This window comes from Chiloscyllium punctatum, chromosome 20 (genome assembly GCF_047496795.1).
Source record: "Chiloscyllium punctatum isolate Juve2018m chromosome 20, sChiPun1.3, whole genome shotgun sequence".
Lineage (NCBI taxonomy): Eukaryota > Metazoa > Chordata > Chondrichthyes > Orectolobiformes > Hemiscylliidae > Chiloscyllium > Chiloscyllium punctatum.
In genome coordinates this window covers 46,125,688-46,148,145 of record NC_092758.1, presented here as the reverse complement: position 1 = coordinate 46,148,145, position 22,458 = coordinate 46,125,688, and the positions used below count along the sequence as shown (strand labels likewise).

Sequence of the window (22,458 nt, the reverse complement as noted above, 5' to 3'; positions counted from 1 at the left end):
TAAGGGAAAAAAAAAGGACTTTCGGAGGTCAGGTGCCCATTTTTGTAAAAATGGACAAGATACAATTTTAGCAGTTGAGACATAAATCTCTACCATGTAACTACCAGACTCAATAGGAGAACTCTAGCAAGTTAGTCACTGCACAACAGAATGCTATCAATAAAACAACTGCAGATTATGATCTTAGTTGCCACATGGTTATTGCTTGAACTCAAGTACTAGCACTCTAATTAGTTACTGAAGATGGCAGTGTTCAATTTGCCTTTTATCCTGTTCACAGAAATACTTAATGACTTTAGTAATCAGTTTATTACACAGATTAATCATTTTGAACATACAAGCTCCAGTAGAGCCTTTGGGTCATTAAATATACACAAGTTCTGTCATGAATTTTTACCCTTACATCCAGATGAGACTTCTAAGATTAGTTAACAAAACAAAAAAAAAATTAGAGCTATTAGCTACTCATTCACTGTAAGCCAAATATAAACCCAAAAAGGTATTGAAAATTGAATGACTGGCTAACTAATAGCTCCAATCCATTTAACTGTTATGGGTGATGATTCAAATGGCTGTTCAATTTTATAGGACACAAGTATGCTTTCAACTTTCCATTCCAACGTTTAACTAGAATGTAGATTTGCATTCTTCAGCATAAAAATTGCAAAACATTAAACAAATTAAAGTTCTTCATTCTATTATTCATAACCATTATGAGTTTAAAAGAATTCCAACATACATCTTATAAAAGGAAAAGTTCCCACCCCCGGAAGCACTTAAACCCTGAATTTTTTAAACCATCTTGTTACAATGACTAGGAATGCTTTTAGTCTCACAAATGTTATGATCGAAGAACTGGACAATTAACACTCGCTTTGTAAGTAGTCTGAATTTCAAACAATTGAGAAAGGGGCATTTCTATCAGCTGTTCCAAATATGTACACAATACAACGCAGCACTGCTGGATCAGGTGAACATGTGCACAGGGGAAGAGGCGTGGGCTCAAAGAAAGCAGTCAAATGGAAACCAAAGAAATTTGTTTTGCAAGTTCCCCCAGCTGTATAAGAGGTTCGTCAACATTTTAATGTAATCACATTGCATACTTCTGAGTCCATTCCCGAGCTATTTTGTTGTACCTACAAGGAAAAGGGGAAAAAAAAAGTGTTAAATATATCCAAATTTTCAGCAATTTTGCTTTAAACTTTTAAGTCAGAATCAGCTAACACAAAGTGAGCCCATTCAAAGAACAGGCATAATGGGCCAAATAATTCCTCCTCCTCCATATTTCTGCAAAATTTTAATCAAACATCAAATTTTTAACATTATTAATAGTTAAAATAAAATTCTTTAATAGTAAACCTGTTTAATCCATATTAAATATTTAATCCCATTTGTGGAACAGTGATGTGCTCAAGTTCAAGTTTTGAATTTATATTAATGTGCTACTGTTGGTACTGCACAACTCAGTTATGCCAACTGTCATAAATAGCAAAATCATAGAAACAGAAGGACATATACTTTGCAATTTGCAAATTGAATAATAAAGCCTTAGCCTGATTTAAAACTGCGTACATTACCAAATAATTTGTAGTTGCACACACCCTCATTATAACTAATTTAGCGTTCTAATCAGAAATATTCAGGTGTAAGTTGGGTACAATAAAGCAGGAAGGAAAAGATCCAAAACATGTCAGAATACAATTACACATTTGTGGCTGACTTGTTGGCAGCCATGAGACAAATCTGCAAAAAAAAAGCTAAACATTAAAAGCACTACTTCAACTTTTATTTAAATAAAAAAGGTTTATCAGCCTATTTCAGCATGCAACATTTTAAACAAGGCAGGAGTAACCATTGTAGAATTAGAAATTTGGGTAAATGCCAGTAGTACGTCAACGTAAAAATCAAATGAGTAAATCAAAAAATCTACAGAATCTCTTTCCATCATTTACAAGCATAATTACAGAGGAACCTAGTTATCTGAATGAGATGGGTGGGCACTATTTCGTTCGGATAACTGATTATTCGGTTAATTGATTCAATGGGGCTCGGAGTTTTCTGAAGTTTCCTTTTTCCTCACTCTGCCTGCCTTGCTCCCTCTTTCTGTCTCGTTTTGTTTCGGAGCAGACACACGTGCGTAAGGGAGCTGCAGCATTGCTGAAGCTTTGCCTCCGCTTCCCCCCCACCAACAATCAATGGGATTGACACAGCGAGCACTTGCTAAGTCCACTCCCTGTTCAGGAGACCAGGCAGCAGCACACCGCATGCAAGTCTCTGCCCCCCCACGCCCCCCCCCCAAACCCAAACCCTGCGGGCCAACTAAACTGGACACCAACAGTAAGATTGCTGCTGCTGTTGGGGTTGACTCAAAAATAGCACACATGCAGCTTTTTTGACAAGTTCCACCTTTGCCTTGTACGGGACACAACGTTGGTAAGATTATCTGAGGAAGGGGGGTTTAGGGTATACCCCTGTGTAGAACTCCAGGGAAAGTGTGGGGAAGAGAGGAAGTGCGGACGATCAGTCATTTGGAGACAGTGTCTGGGCTCCCATCGATGTCCAAGACTGTTCTTGACAGCATTTCAGAAATGAGAGTTCATTTTTAATCATTGTGAACAAAAGACAAGATCAGTGTTGGAAACACCTGATGTAATGTTTCTAACGGGACCTTGAGATCTTCTTTCGATAATCCAAAATTCAGATAATTGATATTCAGATAATCAAGGCTCTTCAGGAGATACTTATGGTCAGTCTCATTACAGAGTTCCACAACACATTTTGCTCAGACACTGGTTTCTTCAAAGTATTTCCTGTTCAGGGTAAGTAAGGCAAGGTACTTGACTTAGTTAACACCTTTGAGTTTAACTACCTGAAACATAATACTCACTTTTCTCTATCTGTTTTATAGATACGTGCAATCTCAGGCACTAGGGGATCATCTGGATTTGGATCACATAACAGTGAACAAATGGACAAAAGAACTGGAAAAAAAACATTAAAGTTAAATTGTGATGTGAATTCTACTATTTGACTTGCCTTTATTTTTTACAGCATAATTTTAAATCCTTAATTTATTAAAATGTTTGAATAGTGTATACGTTTGCATCCAGTCTTAGAAATACATTGCAACTGATCATACCTTAAAATATATGGTACCAGTTTGAAATTCATTTTCATTTGTGCATTATTTATCACTGCAAAGATAGTTAGTGAACAAGTCAACATGACATTTCATTTTTATTAAAATGATTAAAGAAAAGATTAAAGTATGATGAACCTCAAGAGGAAATCTGGAAGTAAAAACCTAAATTGAATGGTACACGCAAATATTTAATCCCATAACCCATCTTATGGAACAACGACATGCCCAAGTTCCAGAGTTTTGAATATATAATATGTGCTACTGCTGGTACTACACAATTCAGCTATCCCAAATGCCATAAACAGTCAGGTAACAGAAATTGAAGGTCATTTACTTTTCTATGTCTCTGCTAGCTTAGTTGCAGCAATTGAGATTTTAATTCCAGTTCTGCAATCTTTTACAGACATTCTGAAAGTGGAACTAGCTCCTTTGAACATGTTACATAGCCTTGCCTCAATATCTATATTTAAATCTAACCACCCTGTTAAAATCCTCTTTAGGTCATTTTGTCACCAATTTGGAAACCAGAGGTCATAGCCTGAGCATTCAAAGATCTAAAATCTATCAGAAATTAATTTTAAAATTTGCAACTTAAATCTCAGTCATCAAGGTCCAAATCAAGTCTAACAAGTTATCAACTTACCCCTTTCCAGTGTTCTCATCTTTCAAGAATGGCATTTCATCTGCTGCACAGTTGCTCCCTTATTTGTATGTGAAAGAACTGGATTTTGTTTTCCAGCAAATGCAAACTCAACTGTGACAATTCACTTATTTCAATACTGTATTTAAAATCGCCATGCTCAAAAATCCCAGAAAACATCCAAGTCTTGCATTTTAGGATGAAATTTCTTTCACTCCTTAAATGTTACCTTTCACATTTCTCTGCAATGAACTGCATCCTCTCCTAAAATATCTAACGACCTTCCTGAGTTTAATTTGCTGTATTTTTCCTCAGTTTGAGAACTGCAATTTTGTACCAAAGCTTGGCAATTCACAATCTTCTTTAAATTTAGATTTTGCTTGTTAACTAGAGGAGGGGTTGATTGAATTGAATCGGAGGTGGCATGGGTAAAATGGAGCCAAAAGACATGCAGAAATTGAACATAATGTACAACCTTTAAAATAGTAATGGTTTGTTTTTGATACCTTCCAGATCTATTTCTCCCTCATAGGAATGCAAAGTGGACCAAAGTCTTACTCTCTGGACAGTAAGAATTAGAAAATAGGAAGCAATAGAAAAAAGGGCATTTCAAATAGCAGCTTTGATAATACAAGGAAGAACAAACAAGGCTGATAAGTACAGTGCACATCTGACAAAAGGAAATAACATCAGCACAGAGACAGTAAAACCAAGACTCCACTACATAATTGCTGAAGTGTTTCTATGGATCTATTCAGTAAAAAGAAAATTCTTACAAAGAGCAGTGGGCCTGATTAAGTAGGCAATGTACTTGTATCGGTGACAGCAAATGACATGGTCAAGATACTCAATGGAGTATCTTGCATTTGTGTTTTCCAAGGGAAAGAGCAGCAAAAGCTTTGTTAAATGAAGAGTTGCCAGGTTAGTGAATAGATAAAAAAATTAGTAAGAGTTGGCATTAGGAAGAAAGGGCATTACTTCAAATAGATAATTCATCTGGTCTGGATGGGCCAAAGTTGCAGAAGAAAACAAAGGACAGACTTTTTAGAAATGTTGGCCAAAATGTCAAGTTCTTATGTACAAGGACAATGCCAAAAGACTGGGGAGGTGAAAATATAATACCACACTTTAAAGCAAAAAAAAAAGGACGAAGGAAAAATCTGACCAATGTAGCAAAGTTAAACAAACAAAATTCTGGAGGAAATGGTCAGCTACTTGGATGTGCATGGATCTTCATTATTAATCAAACACATTCATTCAAGACAAATTATGTATGGAAAAATATGACTGCAGTTCTTGATCTACAAATTGGGGAAAGACAGCACAGGAAACATGGGAATAGATCATCAAGGGAATTTGATTAGTTCCAACTATTTAGCTTGTCAGCAAACTTGAAGCCAGTGGGGAAAATAGGACTATGGATACAAAGTTGTTAAGACGTGCTGAGTCGCTGTTTCCCAATATTTAGTACTTGGGACATTGTCGCTTTTGATAATGATTTATTGGAAATGTTAATGCATTACAATTCCAAAATTTGCATATGACAAAGTTGCAAGTATAGAAAACTTAAGTTAGATAGGTCTTCTCATCACGAGAGAAAATACATGCCAAATGATACAACTTTAAATGGGGTGCAAGATAGATGGATACAGGATTGCACAGACTACTAAAGGTGCAAGGATATATTGAAGCATAAAATGAACCTGGGCATCATAAATAGGGGCAATGTGGACAATGATAAAAAGTGGATAATCATAAATGGTTTTGCATTTGGATTTCAAAAATGCAGATAGATGGTTGTAGGTCAATTCTGAGAAAGTGATATTTCATTAAACAAGTCATTTGGAAAGATGACAAGTCCATAAATTCCATGAAAATACTCATGTTTATACTGCTGAGTTTTAAAACAGAAAGCAATTGGGCTTTGCTTGACCTCAAAACAGAAGAATCAGAAGTTCAGTTCAGAAGGGAGAACAATTCAGTCTAGCTTGAGAATGGAGTTTAGTTGAAGGGAACCAGTCACCCAAGAAGTGGTTTAATCTGTGCAGTTTCTACAACAGGACAAACTGGGTAGAAAGGTACTGTTGCTAGAATTGAAAAAAGTTGAGATCAGAATTTTGAAAGGTTCATACCAGTGGACACAGAAGAAAATCTTAACATTGTTTGTACAGACCCAAGGAAAATAAACTGGAGGATAAAGTAAAAATGCAGAATTGAGACTGGGAAGTTATTTGGAATTGAAGTTGTGTGAAAAGATATTACTGGGAACAAGGAGCAAGAGTTGGTCACTCAGCGCTTCCTGTCTCTACGCCATTCAATAAGATCATGGCTGATCTGATTCCAGTCTCAACATACTCTCAATATCATTCATCCCTTTGGTAACCAAGAATCTGCCTTTAAAATATTTCAAGATTCTGTTCAGCTGCCTTTTAAAAAGGGAATTCCAAAAACAATACTTATAACATTAAAATAGCAATACCACTCAATTTAGACAAATTAGGAAATATTCTAGGAGGGGCAACACAGTGGCTTAGTGGTCAGCACTGCTGCCTCACAGCACCAGGGACACAAGGGGAGACTCCACCCTTGGGTGAGTGTATGCAGTTTGCACATTCTCCTGTCTGCATGGGTTTCCTCCAGGTGCTCCAGTTTCCTCCCTCAATCCAAAGATGTGCAGGTTAGATAGATTAGCCATGGAAGAGAGGAGAGGGGTGGGATGCTCTTCATAGGATCAGTGTCAACACAATGGGCCGAATGGCCTGCTTCCCTGTTGTGATTCTATGGACCCCTAGTGCTTTACTCTCCCTAAAGAAGAATCGCCCTACCGAAATGCACCCAAGAGGTGCTTGTATATTTCTATCAAGTCATCTTTTACTCTTCTGAACTCCACATGCCACAGGTTAAACCTGTCTAGAAACCTCCCTTATACAAGGCAATCTGCTCTTTCTAGGTATTAGTCTAGTAAACGTTCTCAACTGCTATCAATGCATTCATATCTTTACACAAATACAGTGACCAATATATCAAAGTACATTGGATGAGGTCTTCCCAATACCTGGCATACTGAAACATTACCTCCCTTTGCTTGCATTCAATTTCCCTCACAATAAAACACAACATTGTTGAAACATGTGGAAATTTTGTTTTACTGTCTGCACTAAGATCAACCATTTTAGATAAGTGGCTGCACGAAATAGAATTCTTTTATTGAAGAAGATGGACAGCCTTGTCTACCTAAATAAAACAATAGGTTTGCAGTCTTCATCTTTTTGTATTGCATTCACTGTGCATGATGCAGTCTCCATTCCACTGGGGAAATGAAACAGATCAGACGATGGCTTTCCTAAAGACATCTTTTCAGTCCACATTCAGTCACTACCTTTTGAAGTCTCCCAACTATTCTGTCTCTGAACCTTCCATCCTTGGTGAAACTTGAAACTGAAGCATGATGAACAGTACTTTAAGCTTGCAAAGTCACTAACTTCAGAATATAACCATTTCTTTTTGTCGTCTTGTCCATATCCTACAACCAGCACATCCAGCAATGAGTGTTGGCTGGAGTTATGCTGTCATCACTACAAAGTGCCTGGACCCATCGCTTGCAATTTGCGCTGTCCTATTACCTGTGGGGCTCTAAAGTAATGACTCCTCTTGTCTTGGTTGTTTTCAAGAAATCTCAGAAACTTATAAAATTCTAACAGGACTAGGCATGGTATGCACAAGTATATTCCAATCACCATGCAGTTCAGAACCAGTGGTCAGAGTCTAAAGGAGAGGGTAGGTCATTTAAGACACTGGTATTGGGAGATATTTCATTACCCAGAGAGAGTGGAAGAGCCAGATGGCTTACTCCTCCTGCTCCTATTTCTGTTCCTTATGTTGCTGTTTTACAATGTTAGCGCTCAACTGCATTTTAATTGTACAACTACAGACTACAAAGCATCATTCCTTGATCTTAGAAATTATGCATTTGCATACCTGACCAAAAAAATTACAGGACATGCATCCAATCCGAATAATTTGGCACAATAAAAAACTAAATGACAAATTAAATTATTCAAATAGATACAGAATTGATGAGGTGATGGTGGGTCATGATCCAAATGTTAAAATCTTAAGAACTGTGGATGCAGTTAATTAAATGAGCACATTAAGATATTTGAACAAATAATTTAAGGAAACGTTTACTACATGCAGCCCACCATGCTCCAAAAGCAATTGCAAAGAAAATCTGGATGAATTTCTGGCTGACAATATAGTTGTGCGCAAAGTATTTAACAAAATGCTGAGTGTACCAATTCAAATTTGGTACCACATTTACAACTAAACATGGCCTTTGCCTTAAAGCAGGCCATTATAGTTCGGTACTCTTCCAGTAAAAGCAACTTCTAAACAAGACGACAATTATTAAAAGATAAATTTATCCAACTAATCTCTATTGGTTACATTGATTAAAAATAATGGAACACAGACCAGGTCATAGTGTCAGTTATACAGCATGGAAACAGATCCATCAGTCCATGCTGGCATGCCAAACATAATCCTAAACAAGACACAAATGCCTGCTCCCAGCCCTTTTCCCTCCAAATCTTTTCTACTCCTGTATCTATCCAAATATCTTTTAAATGTTGTAATTGTACCTGCATCCATCACTTACTCAGGAAGTTCATTCCACAAATTACCTGCGTAAAAAACTTCCCTTCATTTTTTTTCCAGTCTCTCTCCTCTCACTTTAAATATCTCCAGTCTTGAAATCCCCAATCCTAGAGGAAAGACAACTACCATTAATTCTATCTATACCTCTCATTATTTAATTTTATCAAGTCACCTCTCAATCTCCTTACTCATGAAAAAAACTCCAGCCTTTCTTCACAGCTCATATGCAACAACCTGGCAAACTTTTGAGCTCTCTCCAGCTTGAGAATATCCTTCCTGCAATTGACAAGAACTGGACACAATATTCCAGACAAGTCCTCGCCAGTGTCCTGTACAATCTCAATGTGACTTCTCAACTCCAATACTCAAAAGTAATGAGCAAAGGCAAGCATGCCAAAAGCCATTTTAACCATCTTGTCCATATGTAACAAACTTCAAACAAATTATGTACCTGCACCCCTAGGTCATTGTTCTACAACACTACCCAAGGCCTTACAATTAATTGTACAAGTCCTCGCCTTGTTTGTTGTGCCAAAGTGCAACACCCTACATTTATCCAGACTGAACTCCATCTGCCATTTTCAGCTCATTGACCCATTTGAAGCTCATTTTTGGTGTCATCCATGAGCTTATTTACTACGTCTTCTTTATTCTCATCCAAATCATTTATATAAATGAAAAACGAGGACTTTACTTATCAGTCTACCATGCGAACCTTATCAAAAACTGTTTTACTAAAATCCAAATAAATAATATCTACTGCTCTGTCAAACGTTTTGGTAACTTCCTCAAAAAACTCAAATTTGAGGAGACATTATTTTCCTTACAGAAAACCATGCTGACCATCCCTAAGCAATTTCTGCCTATAAAAGACAGGATTTAATAACATTTTATAATCACTTCCAACAATTTATCCATAACCAAAGTCAGGCTCACAGGTCTATTGTTGTCTGGTTTCTCCTTACAACTTTAGCCACCCTCCAGTTATCAAGGCACCTCACTCAAGTGAAGTGATGCAAATTTCTGCAAGGAGTCCCATAACTTCCTCCCTTATTTCCCACAACATTCTGAGATACATTAGATCAGGTGCTGGTGATTTATCCACCTTTATATTCTTTAAGACCTCCCAAAATGCCCACTTCTGTAATGTGAACAGTTTTTAAAATATCAAAGTTTATTTCTCTGCATTCTCTAGACCCAGTTTCCTTCTCCAGTCAAGTCTGCCATGAAATATTCATTTAATGTCTCTCCCATCTCCTAAAGTTCAAAACAAAAAAAAACACCTATATTTTATGCATTTCACTTTCAGGCCACCACACAACTCTAGGTAATAGCTCTATAATGGCTGAATCAGAATACTTCTACACTCAGCCACAAATGCTTGCATCTATCTTTGTTCTGAGAGAGATTTCAGAAGATAACATCAGCAATTAGTGTCTCAATTCCAGCTAGTCGAAAATCAGGTGACTGACAAATGATGCTTTTACAAGCTGCCATGCATACATTTTAATTCTCATTAGCTTAGTCAAATAACTTACTAGCTTGTTTGGTTAGGTATGGTATCAATGCAGGCTAGTTATTGGCTTCACGAGCAAGTCTTTGCCCACTGTCCAAGTCTTCAGAGCAATTCACAATCCCACCTGACTTGACCTAACCATGTCTATCAAACCTAGTCAGAAGCACTAGGCGTGAAAAACTGGTAGGATCCAAAATTCAGCATGGACTTGGCCCCAAACTATAGTACATATATTTCTCAAGTTGCAACTTCGGGAAGCAATTCAGAGTTGAAGTGCAAGGGAAATCAATTCTTTCAATGAAACATTTCACAAGCTCGTTAGTTGCTAGGACAAATGAGCATTGTACTTTTTGCTATGAAATATATTTAGGATTTCAGTGCAGAATGTTTCTTAATGTTACAGTATTTATAGCTGGACATCATGTTAACAGTTTGTTGGTGAGTCCTGGAGATTAGTACTTGAAGAACATTCATGTTAAGATCAGCACCAGATTTCAACTAAACAACAAATACCTTTTGAAATAGTTAACGCCGGAGACCATTGCGACCGTAGAATATCAAGACAGATGCTGCCATTACTGTTAATATTTGGATGATAAATTCTTGTTGTAAATGCAACCTAGCAAAACGCATAGATATGAAAGTTATTTTAATATCAAGGCAAAGTTATATTGATGAGATACTTGATGCTAACAAGTATACTTGCCTTAGGTGGTTTAAAGGGGTAATCTGTGGGGAAATGAATGGTCAAGAAAAATACACCACCCTGGTAAGGACTGTCATTCTGTTGGAAAGAAAGAAAACGGTTTTAACTTGAATCCAATGTGTTTAAGACCGCACTCATCCCTTATGGTTAACAGAACTAACTCACTCACCGGTCCCATTATTGTGGCTTGCCAGTGGAACACTGCAGAAAGAATTTTAAAAAGTCTTCAGTCATATATTAGTGTTGCTGTAGAAAGTATTAAGATTTCTTTCATATTTCATTTACCAACTTAGAAAGTGTACTTACTGTCGTCACCAACTGGACCTGCTGAACACTGTGCTGGTGGATCACGGGCCAAATCATTCAACTCCTATAGGGAGGATTTGAAAAAAGCTTCAATATACTCATTCCAAGATACAATTAGGAGCTATTTATCCTGCTCTGATCAATAAAATGAGACCACATAAAACAGTTACAAATTTACCAAAAAAAAATTCAAATAGCCACATCACTAACAGGCTTATGTTCTTAAAATACTTGATGCCTGGTATAATATACAAGAGTATGATGATAGGACTTTGAAATAAACATTAACTTGAACTGTGAAATCAACCCGACACAGACAACTCTTCCAAATAAACTTGCACCCACGGGTGGATAAAAAGGATGGCAAGTGAAGGGAAAACATGATGCCCAATGCACAGATCAGATGCTGTGGAGCTTTAAACCACAACTTCAACTGACTAAAACACAGAATCCAAGCTCAACATTTGTAAAGTACTGAAGTAGCTGAGCAAGATATAGTACCTCTCTCAAGATATTAAACAGAGGGTCCATCTAACCTCTGTTACAAATAGTGTTGGTTAACAAATCGTTAACCAGAAAAATATGACACTGTGGAATTTGTTGTGTATAAATACATCTGTGACCCTACATTTCCCAATTTATAGTGATTACAAGATGACTTATGATCATGTGAAGCACTTGATAAATGCAAGTCCTGAAGCAAGTTAATGAAATTCACATTTTATTTCTGGAATTACTTTACACTTATCATAGCAAGGGAACAAACTAAGAACTGTAGAAATCAGAAAGCAAATCAAATGGCTGAAGAAAAATCAGTAGGTCAAGCAGCACCTGTGGAGAGAAGACAGTCAATGCTTCAAGTTCAGTTATTCAGAACTGTTGCCAGCAAGGAAAACAGCCTTTTGTCTCCCTAGCCCTTGTTCTCTACCTTCCTGGGCTCTATCACTGCCAATCCTCTCACTCCTCTTTCCCTCTCCACATTCAGCCTAAGTGCTGCCAGACCAGAGTTCCTCAAATAATTTCTGTATTTGTTTCCTTGTAGTTCTTTCGTGAAGAAAACTTACCTTGCTTAGAGAAAAATTGATGGCTCATCACCACTAAAAAACATCATTGCTCAAGATCTGGGGAATAGATCATTTGAAAAAGAAGTGCTAACAGGACCAAAATGATCAAATATTCTGATATAAATCTTTCTGAAGAACAGGAGTAGGGAACTAGGTTATCTGTGAAGGGAAGTGCATGAGGAGCATGAAAATTTCATGATTCCCTTTGTATTTTAATGTAAATATTCTGACCTTCAATCAAGAGATTACACAAGGATGGACTGCACAGTGAAAGGAGTGTTTAAGTTGGAAGCATGTTTTCATTCCAAAATTACAAAATTAAGACCCACACTCCCAACTCTTATTTTCTCCATTGAAACATATCAGTTTATACAGCAAGTAGCCAGCTTTAAAATACACACATTACAAAAGGATATGAAAACCATGCCAAATATTTCAGTTTGCCCACACCTCCATCCAAGGCTCCAAAGGAGCCTTCCACATCCTAAGTTTTACCTGCACATCCACCAATATCATTTATTGTATCCGTTGCTCCCGATGCGGTCTCCTCTACTTTGGGGAGACTGGACGCCTCCTAGCATAGCACTTTAGGGAACATCTCTGGGACACCCGCACCAATCAACCACACCATCCTGTGGCCCAACATTTCAACTCCCCCTCCCACTCAGAGGACATGGAGGTCCTGGGCCTCCTTCACTGCCGCTCCCTCACCACCCGACGCCTGGAGGAAGAACACCTCATCTTCCATCTTGGAACACTTCAACCCCTGGACATCAATGTGGACTTCAACAGTTTCCTCATTTCCCCTTCCCCCACCTCACCCCAGTTCCAATCTTCCAGCTCACTGTCGCCATGACGTCCTACCTGTCTATCTTCCTTTCCACCTATCCAGTCCACTCTCCTCTCTGACCTATCATCTTCACCCCCACCACCACTCACCTATTGTACTCCATGCTACTTTCTCCTCACTCCACCCTCCTCTCATTTATCTCTCCACCCTTCAGACATTCTGCCTGTATTCCTGAAGGGCTTTTGCCCGAAACGTCGATTCTCCTGCTCCTTGGATGCTACCTGAATTGCTGTGCTTTTCCAGCACCACTCTAATCCAGAATCTGGTTTCCAGCATCTGCAGTCATTGTTTTTACCTCTTGCACTTCCAAGTCTAAACCACAGAGGCCTGGGTGCAAAGAACATGATCCATAAAAATACACAGCAAAAATCAGTAAGAATTGGGAGATGGAAGAACCAATATAAAATGCAGTTTATTAAATTTCCAATGCCCACCTTCCCAGAGGTTGGCAAATATGACATTAGTTACTGGTCTAGTATTAGTTGACAGGAGTGGTAGGAAGAGAAAGAAAATATTCCTGGGTCGGATTCTGCAAGTGCATGGATTATAACTGCAAAGGAATAAAAGTAATGAGTAAACTAAAATCGAGCTACTCAGCCATTAGAAGCTGTTCAGCTTATTTGCTACCTGAAATTCACTTTCAAGCCCTCACTTCTTTAGGAATCCCTCAATTTGTGTAGGATCCATAAATCAATTGATCTCCATCCAGAATACATTAACCAACGAAACTGAGAAACAGGATTGAAAGCTTCATAAGCCCTAGAGTAAAATTATTTGAAAGTAGCAAAATTTAAAATCATAGAATATGGCCCTTTAGATCTAGAATTTCCAGCCAGGAAAAAAAAACTTAGCACAGTTTAAAGCTCCTTTATTTAAGGATTTAAATTAAAGCATCTCTCATTCGTTTGGAATCAATTTATCAATACTTGGCTGCATCCCTTCCAAGGCAAATACAATCTTACATTGACAAAGGACAAAACTGCCCACAACATATCAGGTACAATTCTAGAAATTATACCACAAATGTATTACAATCTCATTTCAAACAGCAAAAAGATGAGAGAACCCTTACCGATGATTTAAAAATTAAATGAATTAATTTTGAATTATTAGCTGGAAAGGACTGATGGATGTTTGGGCAGCTTGGATTGAAAAGAACAGACCAAGCAAGTTTGCTTGAGGGACCAAGCCTGCAAGCTGAACCTCGATTTAAAGGTTTTAACAGACTGAGAAGAGCAGAGCTGTCTGTTTTTAATAGATAGCAGAAGTTTGCGATTAACGAGGTCAGTACCTGGGAATTAGATCTTCTCTAGCCTTAATGGAACCATGTTCAAGCAGATGGCAGTTAGTGAATGGTGATAGAGAGTGTTGATCAGTCTAATTGGGTCAGAAAAGTTGTTTGTTTTGAACTGCTTTCAGACACTGTTCTGGGTTACTGCTTATACAGCATGAAGATTTGAAAGGTCCCTGCCCAAATGTGATAGACCAGCTTCTGGAAGCTGGTAGAATGTGCATTAAAACTATTGCTGCCTTTGCATGGGTGAACTGAAGTGAGCCCGATCAATGTTTCGGGAAAAACAAAGGAATCCACATTTATACCCGTGACAACATTTAAATATCCTGGCCAATTATTTATTGCAACAAACTTTGTTTTAAGCAACACTCTATACACTACCAAAAAATAATTACATACCGGAAATACCTGAAACGTACCATTTTATGATCTCCATGATATCCCAGTTGTTAGTCAAGGGTGAAAGTGAGAAGATGCTTTGACAGTCTGTCTGTCCTTGGCATGCTGCAGTGTTCCAGTGAAACACAGCGCAAACTGGAGGAACATCATCTCATCTTCAGACTAGGCACTTTATAGCCTTCTGGAATTAATACTGAGTTCAACATCTTGAAATTGCGAACCATTTCTTTCCGTTCTTTCAGCTTATCATGCCCACCCCTCCCCCATTCCACTGGGCAGGAGACACACAAGATTGTTCTGCTATTCTCACATTCACAATGAACTATCAACATATTTTTTCCACCAACACCCTACACCACTAGGCCCACCACCATGTCCTGAGGTACAGCACAAATGCTGTCACAGAGTCATAGAAAATTACAGCATGGAAACAGACCCTTCAGTGCAACCCACCCATGCCGACCAGATATCCCAACCCAATCTAGTCCCAACTGCCAGCACCCAGCCCATATCCCTCCAAACCCTTCCTTTTCATATACCCATCCAAAAGCCTTTTAAATATTGCATTGTACCAACCTCCACCACTTCCTCTGGCAGCTCATTCCATACATGTACCACCCTCTGCATGAAAAAGTTGCCCTTTAGGTCTCTTTTATATCTTTCCCCTCTCACCCTAAACCTACGCCCTCTAGTTCTGGACTCCCCCACCCCAGGAAAAAGACTTTGTCTATTTATCCTATCCATGCCCCTTATGATTTTGTAAACCTCCATAAGGTCACCAGTCAGTCTCTGACCGTCCAGGGAAAACAGCCCCAGCCTGTTCAGCCTCTCCCTGTAGCTCAAATCCTCCAACCCTGGCAACATCCTTGTAAACATTTTCTGAACCCTTTCAAGTTTCACAAAATCTCTCCGATAGGAAGGAGACCAGAATTGCACGCAAAATTCCAACAGTGGCCTAACTAATGTCCTGTACAGCCACAACATGACCTCCCAAATGCTGTACTCCATATTCTGACCAATACAAGCATACCAAATGCCTTCTTCACTATCCTATCTACCTGCGACTGCACTTTCAAAGGAGCTATGAACCTGCACTCCAAGGTCTCTTTGTTCAGCAACACTCCCTAGGACCTTAAGTGTATAAGTCCTGCTAAGATTGGCTTTCCCAAAATGCAGCACCTCACATTTATCCGAATTAAACTCCATCTACCACTTCTCAGTCCACTGGCCCACCAGATCAAGATCCCGCTGCAATCTAAAAGGTACCATTCTTCCCTGTCCACTACAGCTCCAAATTTGGTGTCATCTGCAAACTTACTAACTATACCTCTTATGTAATCATTTGTGTAAATGACAAAAAGTAGAGGACCCAGCACCAATCCTTGTGGCACTCCACTGGTCACAGGCCTCCAGTCTGAAAAACAACCCTTCACCACCCTCTCTCTACCTTTGAGCCAGTTCTGTATCCAAATGGAGAGTTCTTCCTGTATTCAGTGAGATCTAACCTTGCTAACCAGTCTCCCACAGGGAACCTTGTCAAACGCCTTACTGAAGTCCATATAGATCACATCTACTGCTCTGCCCTCATCAATCCTCTTTGTTACTTCCTCAAACTCAAATCAAGTTTGAGACATGATTTCCCACACAAAGCCATGTTAACTAATCCTAATCAGTCCTTGCCTTTCCAATACATGTACACCCTGTCCCTCAGGATTCTCTCCAACAACTTGCCCACCACAGATGTCAGGCTATAGTTCCCTGGCTTGTCTTTATCACCTTTCTTTAACAGTGGCACCATGTTAGCCAACCTCCAGTCTTCTGACACCTCACCTGTGACTATCAATGATACAAATATCTCAGCAAGAGGCCCAGCAATCACTTCCCTAGCTTTGCACAGAGTTCTAAGGTACACCTGATCAGGTCCTGGGGACATATCCACCTTTATGAGTTTCCGTCCATACTTCAGCTCTTAAGTGTCATCTGGACTCTAAATGTTAGCTTATTCTCTCCAGGGATGCTGCCTGACCTGCTTTGGTCTCCAAGAATTGGTTTTCAGTATAGATTCCTGCATTTGTAGTAATTTGTTACTATATTCTTACATTTAATTTCAACGAAGGACTTTTGTGAACTGAAACCCAAAAGTTTTCCAAACTACATTACAAAACTTTTAAAACAATTCTTGACTCTATATTGAGAGCTAGCTGGTGCTTGTCAATATTTATAACTCTCACAATACTAATAAAGTTCAAGAGCCTTCTCTCCAATACCAGTTGACACAAATCATAGGTCCAGAAAAACCAAATTTGATTAAAACCCCTTCACAGACAAAAGCCTACACACCACCAGTTCAAAATCCAAATTCTGAAATAAATTACATTAAGTTATATAAAACTCATACAGTGCATCACATTAATTTTACTTGTCCAGTATTAAATAAAACAAGCTATAACAAAGGTAGACATGCAAGATAGAAAGCAGTGTCCATGTTCTGTTATTATTGTACATATTTTGAACAAAAGGATTCTGGGTAATCCAAAATGGAGGATGGGAAAAACATGGCCGTAAGAGCAGCTCCTGTTGAGGTAGTTTAGGTGTTGGAGGTTATTTCCTCGAACTCCAATAGCAGCAATTACTGTTTTATAAGCTGTTGCATTGTTTTGGAACTCTGGGGGACAAAGATCAAAACAACAGCACATTTCAAAGGAGAAAGACACAAAGACAAGGAAAACATGGCCAGTGAGGAGGAGAGGGAGGAGAGGGAGGAGAGGGAGGAGAGGGAGGAGAGGGAGGAGAGGGAGGAGAGGGAGGAGAGGGAGGAGAGGGAGGAGAGGGAGGAGAGGGAGGAGAGGGAGGAGAGGGAGGAGAGGGAGGAGAGGGAGGAGAGGGAGGAGAGGGAGGAGAGGGAGGAGAGGGAGGAGAGGGAGGAGAGGGAGGAGGAAAGAAATCTGACAGCTGTGCATTTGCACAGTCACTGCCTTTGCTGTTTGAGTTCATGTATCTCTGGACATCAGAGTGCCTCTAGGAAAAAAAAAACGCAAAATTCACAGCTGAACTTGGAGGAACCTGTGAGAGAGAGCTCACAGCACAGGAACAGATAACTACATAGATTCTAAGTGTAATCTTGCTGTAAATATACAATAGTGAGTCGAGTAGGTTGTTTCTTGATTATGTTTTATTGCTATGTCTCGATTAAAAATTTTAGAAATATAAACCATAAAGTACTAAGTTAGCCTGGAGCACGGTTTTAAATCAAAATACAGTGCTATTTTCTGGATCTGTAGATTGTGAAGGAACAAAGATGGTTGTGATGTGCTCTTCCTGTTGGATGTGGAAGATTAGGGTGAATTTCCATGTTACTGATGATTATGTCTGCAGCAAGTGTTTGGTTGCGAATCCTGTCAGATCGCATGGATCAGTTAGAGCAGCAGTAAGAGGCAATGAGGAATTTATAAGAGCTAGGGGCGTGATGGTTGGCAGTTATAGGAAGGGAGAAAAGCTGCAGATACTGTCAGGTAGATGGGTTAACTAGAGGTAAGGTAGAGGGGTAGTAGGCAGGTAGTGTAGGATTCTTCTGTGGCTATACCCATTTCAAACAAGTATGCGGTTTTGGAAAATATAGGTGATGATAGACTCAGGGGAATGTAGCATAAACAGCCAAGTTTCTGGTATTGAGACTAGCTCTAATGTAAAGAGGGGTACGTCTGTTTCCAAGTGATCGATTGCAATAGGGGACTCTAGTCAGAGACACAGATAGATGTTTCTGCAGCCAATAGTGAAAAATCAGAATGGCGCATTGTCTCCCTGGCACCAGGATCAAGGATATCTACAAAAGGGTGCAGAATGTTCTCAAAAGGGAGAGGAACCAGCAGGATGTCATTATATGCCTTGGAACTAATGACATAGGAAGGAAAAAAGATTAGGTTCTGAAGGGAAAATATATAAAATTAGGCAGGAAGTTAAAAAGGAGACCCTGGGAGGGTAGTAATATCGGGATTACTCCTGGTGTTATGAGCTAGTGAAAGTAGCAGCAGGAGGACAAAGCAGATGAATGGCTGAGGAGCTGGTGCAGGGGAGAAGCATTCACATTTTTGGATCATTGAAATCTCTTCTGGGGGTAGACGTGACCCATACAAGGAGGACAGATTGCACTTGAACTGGAAGGAATTAATATACTGGCAGGAGATTTCCTAGAGCTGCTTGGGAGGATTTAACACTTCGAAGGGACCCAAGGAAATTGAGGAAAGAGATCAGACACTGGTACAGTTGGGAAAAGAAGAGTCAAACAGTCAGGGCAGACAGGAACAAAGCAGCGAACAAAGTAGGACTGATAAATTAAACTGCATTTACTTCAATGTAAGAGGCCTAACAGAAGGCAGATAAATTCAGGGCATGGTTAGCAACATGGTCTGTGATATCTCAGCAATTATAGAAACGTGACTCAGCGATGACAGGACTGGCAGCTTAACGTTCCAGGATACAAATGCGATAGGAAGGATAGAAAGGTGTTTTTTTTGGGGGGGGGGGGGGGGGGGGGAGGCGGGAAAAGAGTGGTCAAGAGAAGAGAACGAGTATTGTTTTTCGTGATGGATAGCGTTACTGCTGTTCTTAGGAAAGATATTCCTGGGAATACATCCAGGGAAGTTATTTAGGTGGAACTAAGAAATGAGAAAAGGATGATCACCTAATTGGGATTTTATGAGATCCACCCGAGTAGTCAGCAGGAAATTGAGGAACAAATTTGTAAGGAGATTTCAGTTATCAGTAAGAATAACAGGGTGGTTATGGTTGGGGATTTTAAGTTTCCAAACAGACGGACTGCCATAGTGTTGAAGGTTTAGATGGAGAGGAATTTGTTAAGTGTGTACAGGAAAATTTTCTGATTCAGTATGTGGATGTTCCTATTAGAGAAGGAGCAAACCTTGACATATTCTTGGAAAGTAAGGCAGGGTGGGTATCTGGAGTGTCAGTGGGAGAGCACTTTGGGGCGAGCGACCATAATTCTATTATTTTTAAAATAGTAGTGGAAAGGATAGACTGGATCTAAAAGTTGAAGCTCTAAATTGAAGGAAGGATAATTTTGACGGTATTAGGCAAGAACTTTGGGGGCAGCTGTTTGCAGGTAAGAAAGGACGGCTGGAAAATGGGAACCATTCAAGAATGAGATAACCAAGGTCCAGAGACAGCATATTCCTTTTCAGATGAAAGGAAAGGCTGGTAAATGTAGGAAAGCTGGATAACCAGAGAAACTGAGGTTTTGGTTAAGAAAAATAAGGAAGCACATGTGAAGTATAGACAGGAGAGATAGAGTGAATCCTTAGAAGAGTATAAGGCAATAGGAGTATACTTAAGAAATCAGGAGGGCAAAGAGGGTACATGTGATCGCTTTGGCAAAGAGTTAAAGGAGAATCCAAAGGGATTTTATAAATACATTAATGACAAAAAGGGTAACAACGAACAGAATAGGGCCCCTCAAAGATTAGCAAGGCAGCCTGCATGTGTAGCCAGAGATAGCAAATGAGTATTTTGCATCAGTATTTACTGTGAAGAGGAACATGGAAGATACAGAATGTGGGGAAATAGATAGTGACATCTTCTGGGGGGAGGGGAGGCAATTTTACAGAGGTGGCGGTGCTGTATGTCTTGAAATGCATAAAAGTGGATAACTGTCCAGGACCTGATCAGGTGTACCCTAGAAATCCGTGTGAGGCTAGGGAAGTGATAGCTGTCTCCCGTGCTGTGATATTTGTATCATCAATAGTCAGAGAGGAGGTGTTTTAAAGACTCGAGGTTGGCTAATGTGGTACGACTATTTAAGAAAACGTGGTAAGTACAAGCAAGGGAATTATAGACCAATCTCTGATACCGATTATGAGCAAGTTGATGCAGGAAATCCTGAGGGACAGGATGTACATGTATTTGGAAAGGCAAGGACTGATTAGGGATAGTAAACATGGCTTTGTGCATGGGAAATCATGTCTCAAAAACAGAGGATTGATGAGGGCAGAGCAGTAGACGTTATCTATGGGTTTCAGTGAGGCATTGAACAAGCTTCCTCATGGGAGACTGGTTAGCAAGACTAGATCTCATGGAATACATAGAGAACTAGCTATTTGGAAGGTAGAAGACAGAGGGCGGTGGAGGGTGGCTGCTTTTCAGATTTCAGGCCTGTGACCAGTGGTGTGCCACAAAGATCGTGCTGGATCCACTACTTTTTGCTATTTATAGAAGTGATTTGGATGTGAACATAGGAGGTATAATTACTAAGTTTGCAGATACAAAACTGTGGACAACGAAGATTACCTCAGATTACAATGGGATCTTCATCAGATGGGCCAATGGGCTGAGGAGTGGCAGACGGAGTTTAACTTAGATAAATGAAAGGTGCTGCATTTTGGAAAAGCAAATCAGAACAGGAATTATACACTTAACGGTAAGGTCCTAGTGTCAGAGTCAGAGATGCACAGCTGCTGAACAAAGTAAAAAAGACCTTCGAATGCGGGTTCAGAGTTCCTTAAAAGTAGAATTGGCAGCAGATAGGATGGTGATGGCAGCATTTGGTATGCTTTCCTTTATTGGTCTGAGCATTGAGTATAGGAGTTGGGAGGTCATGCTGCAGCTGCACAGCATGTTGGTTAGGCCACTGTTGGAATACTGCGTGAAATTCTGGTTTCCTTCCCATCAGAAGGATGTTGCGAAACTTGAAAAGGTTCAGGAAAGATTTACAAGGATGTTGCCAGGGTTGGAGGATTTGAGCTATGGGGAGGGCTTGAACAGGCTGGGGCGATTTGCCCTAAAACATTGGAGGCTGAGGGGTGGCCTTATAGAGGTTTATAAAATCATGGGGGACATGGGTAGGATAAATAGACAAAATCTTTTCCCTGAGGTGAGGGAGTCCAGAACTAGAGGGCATTGGTTTAGGGTGAGGGGGGAAGATAAAAAAGAGACCTAATGGCCAACTTTTCCAACAGAACATGCTGCGTATATGGAATAAGCTGCCAGAGGAAGTGGAGGAGGCTGGTGCAATTACAAGATTTAAAAAGTATCTGGATAGGTATATGAATAGGAAGGGTTTAGAGGGATATAGGCCAAGTGCTGGCAAATTGGACTAGATTAGGTTGAGATGTCTGGTCGACATGGACGAGATGGACCGAAGGGTCTGTTTATGTGCTGTATCTCTCTATGGCTCAATCCAACTTGTTAAATGTTGAAACAGGCTCAAGATTTAGAATTGAAATCCTATAAAAAGGACAACCAAATAATCAAATCTACTATAAAAACTTAATGCAAATATTATTTATTTCACACCAAAAGGAGTAGAGAGCGCCTTTGGTTTATGTTAACATCCAGATCTTCCAAGTCAGCATGTGCACAATCAAGCCCAAATTTAAAACCTAACTGTACAGAATCAACTAAACAGTCAGAAAAAGTACCACAAACTAGCTGCAATCCTAAATGCTCACTGAAGGTTGGAAAGACAATCGCAACACAGCAGTTGTGAACAGTTTTTTCCTGATCAGCCAACCAAATTGGAGTTTGGAACCAAGTTATAAATCAAATCAAGACTACAATGGTACAACACAAACTAAAGGCTACAGGCCTATTTAGAAGTACAGCAAGTACGCTCTCTTCATTAAAAAACATAGGCGTTTTAGAAGTGATGGAGAACCATGATCAAAAATACAATCCTTGCGTTAAGTACAAAAAGTAAAAATATTTTCATACTAAAAGTTACTTACCTATGTCTAGATTTCAATTGAAACTGCCATTTTCTTTTCCAAAACCTGATAAAAGGTCATAAGAAAAGTGCCACTGATTCTGAATTTCATCTTTGAGTGACAGTCTGCTTAACTGGGCAGCAACTCAAAGCTGCAGTAACAAAATAAAA

General features: G+C 39.4%; 1 protein-coding gene across 3 annotated transcripts in view; it reads right to left on the bottom strand.

Moving 5' to 3' along the window:
* Positions 1–290: 290 nt before the first annotated feature.
* The window catches only part of ube2d2 (ubiquitin-conjugating enzyme E2D 2 (UBC4/5 homolog, yeast)), a 45,518-nt gene continuing 23,350 nt past the window's right edge, over positions 291–22,458 (bottom strand). For 2 of the 3 annotated variants that reach the window (XM_072590845.1, XM_072590846.1), the window contains exons 2-7: positions 10,967–11,030; positions 10,830–10,861; positions 10,661–10,738; positions 10,468–10,573; positions 2,888–2,981; positions 291–1,136 (exon numbers count right to left, since the gene is read on the bottom strand). In XM_072590845.1, coding sequence (XP_072446946.1) covers positions 1,091–1,136; positions 2,888–2,981; positions 10,468–10,573; positions 10,661–10,738; positions 10,830–10,861; positions 10,967–11,030 — 420 coding nt within the window. In that variant the 3' untranslated portion in view covers positions 291–1,090. Of the gene's footprint in view, positions 1,137–2,887; positions 2,982–10,467; positions 10,574–10,660; positions 10,739–10,829; positions 10,885–10,966; positions 11,031–22,458 lie in introns of those variants that run through there. The other variant, XM_072590847.1, reaches the window with a different exon arrangement.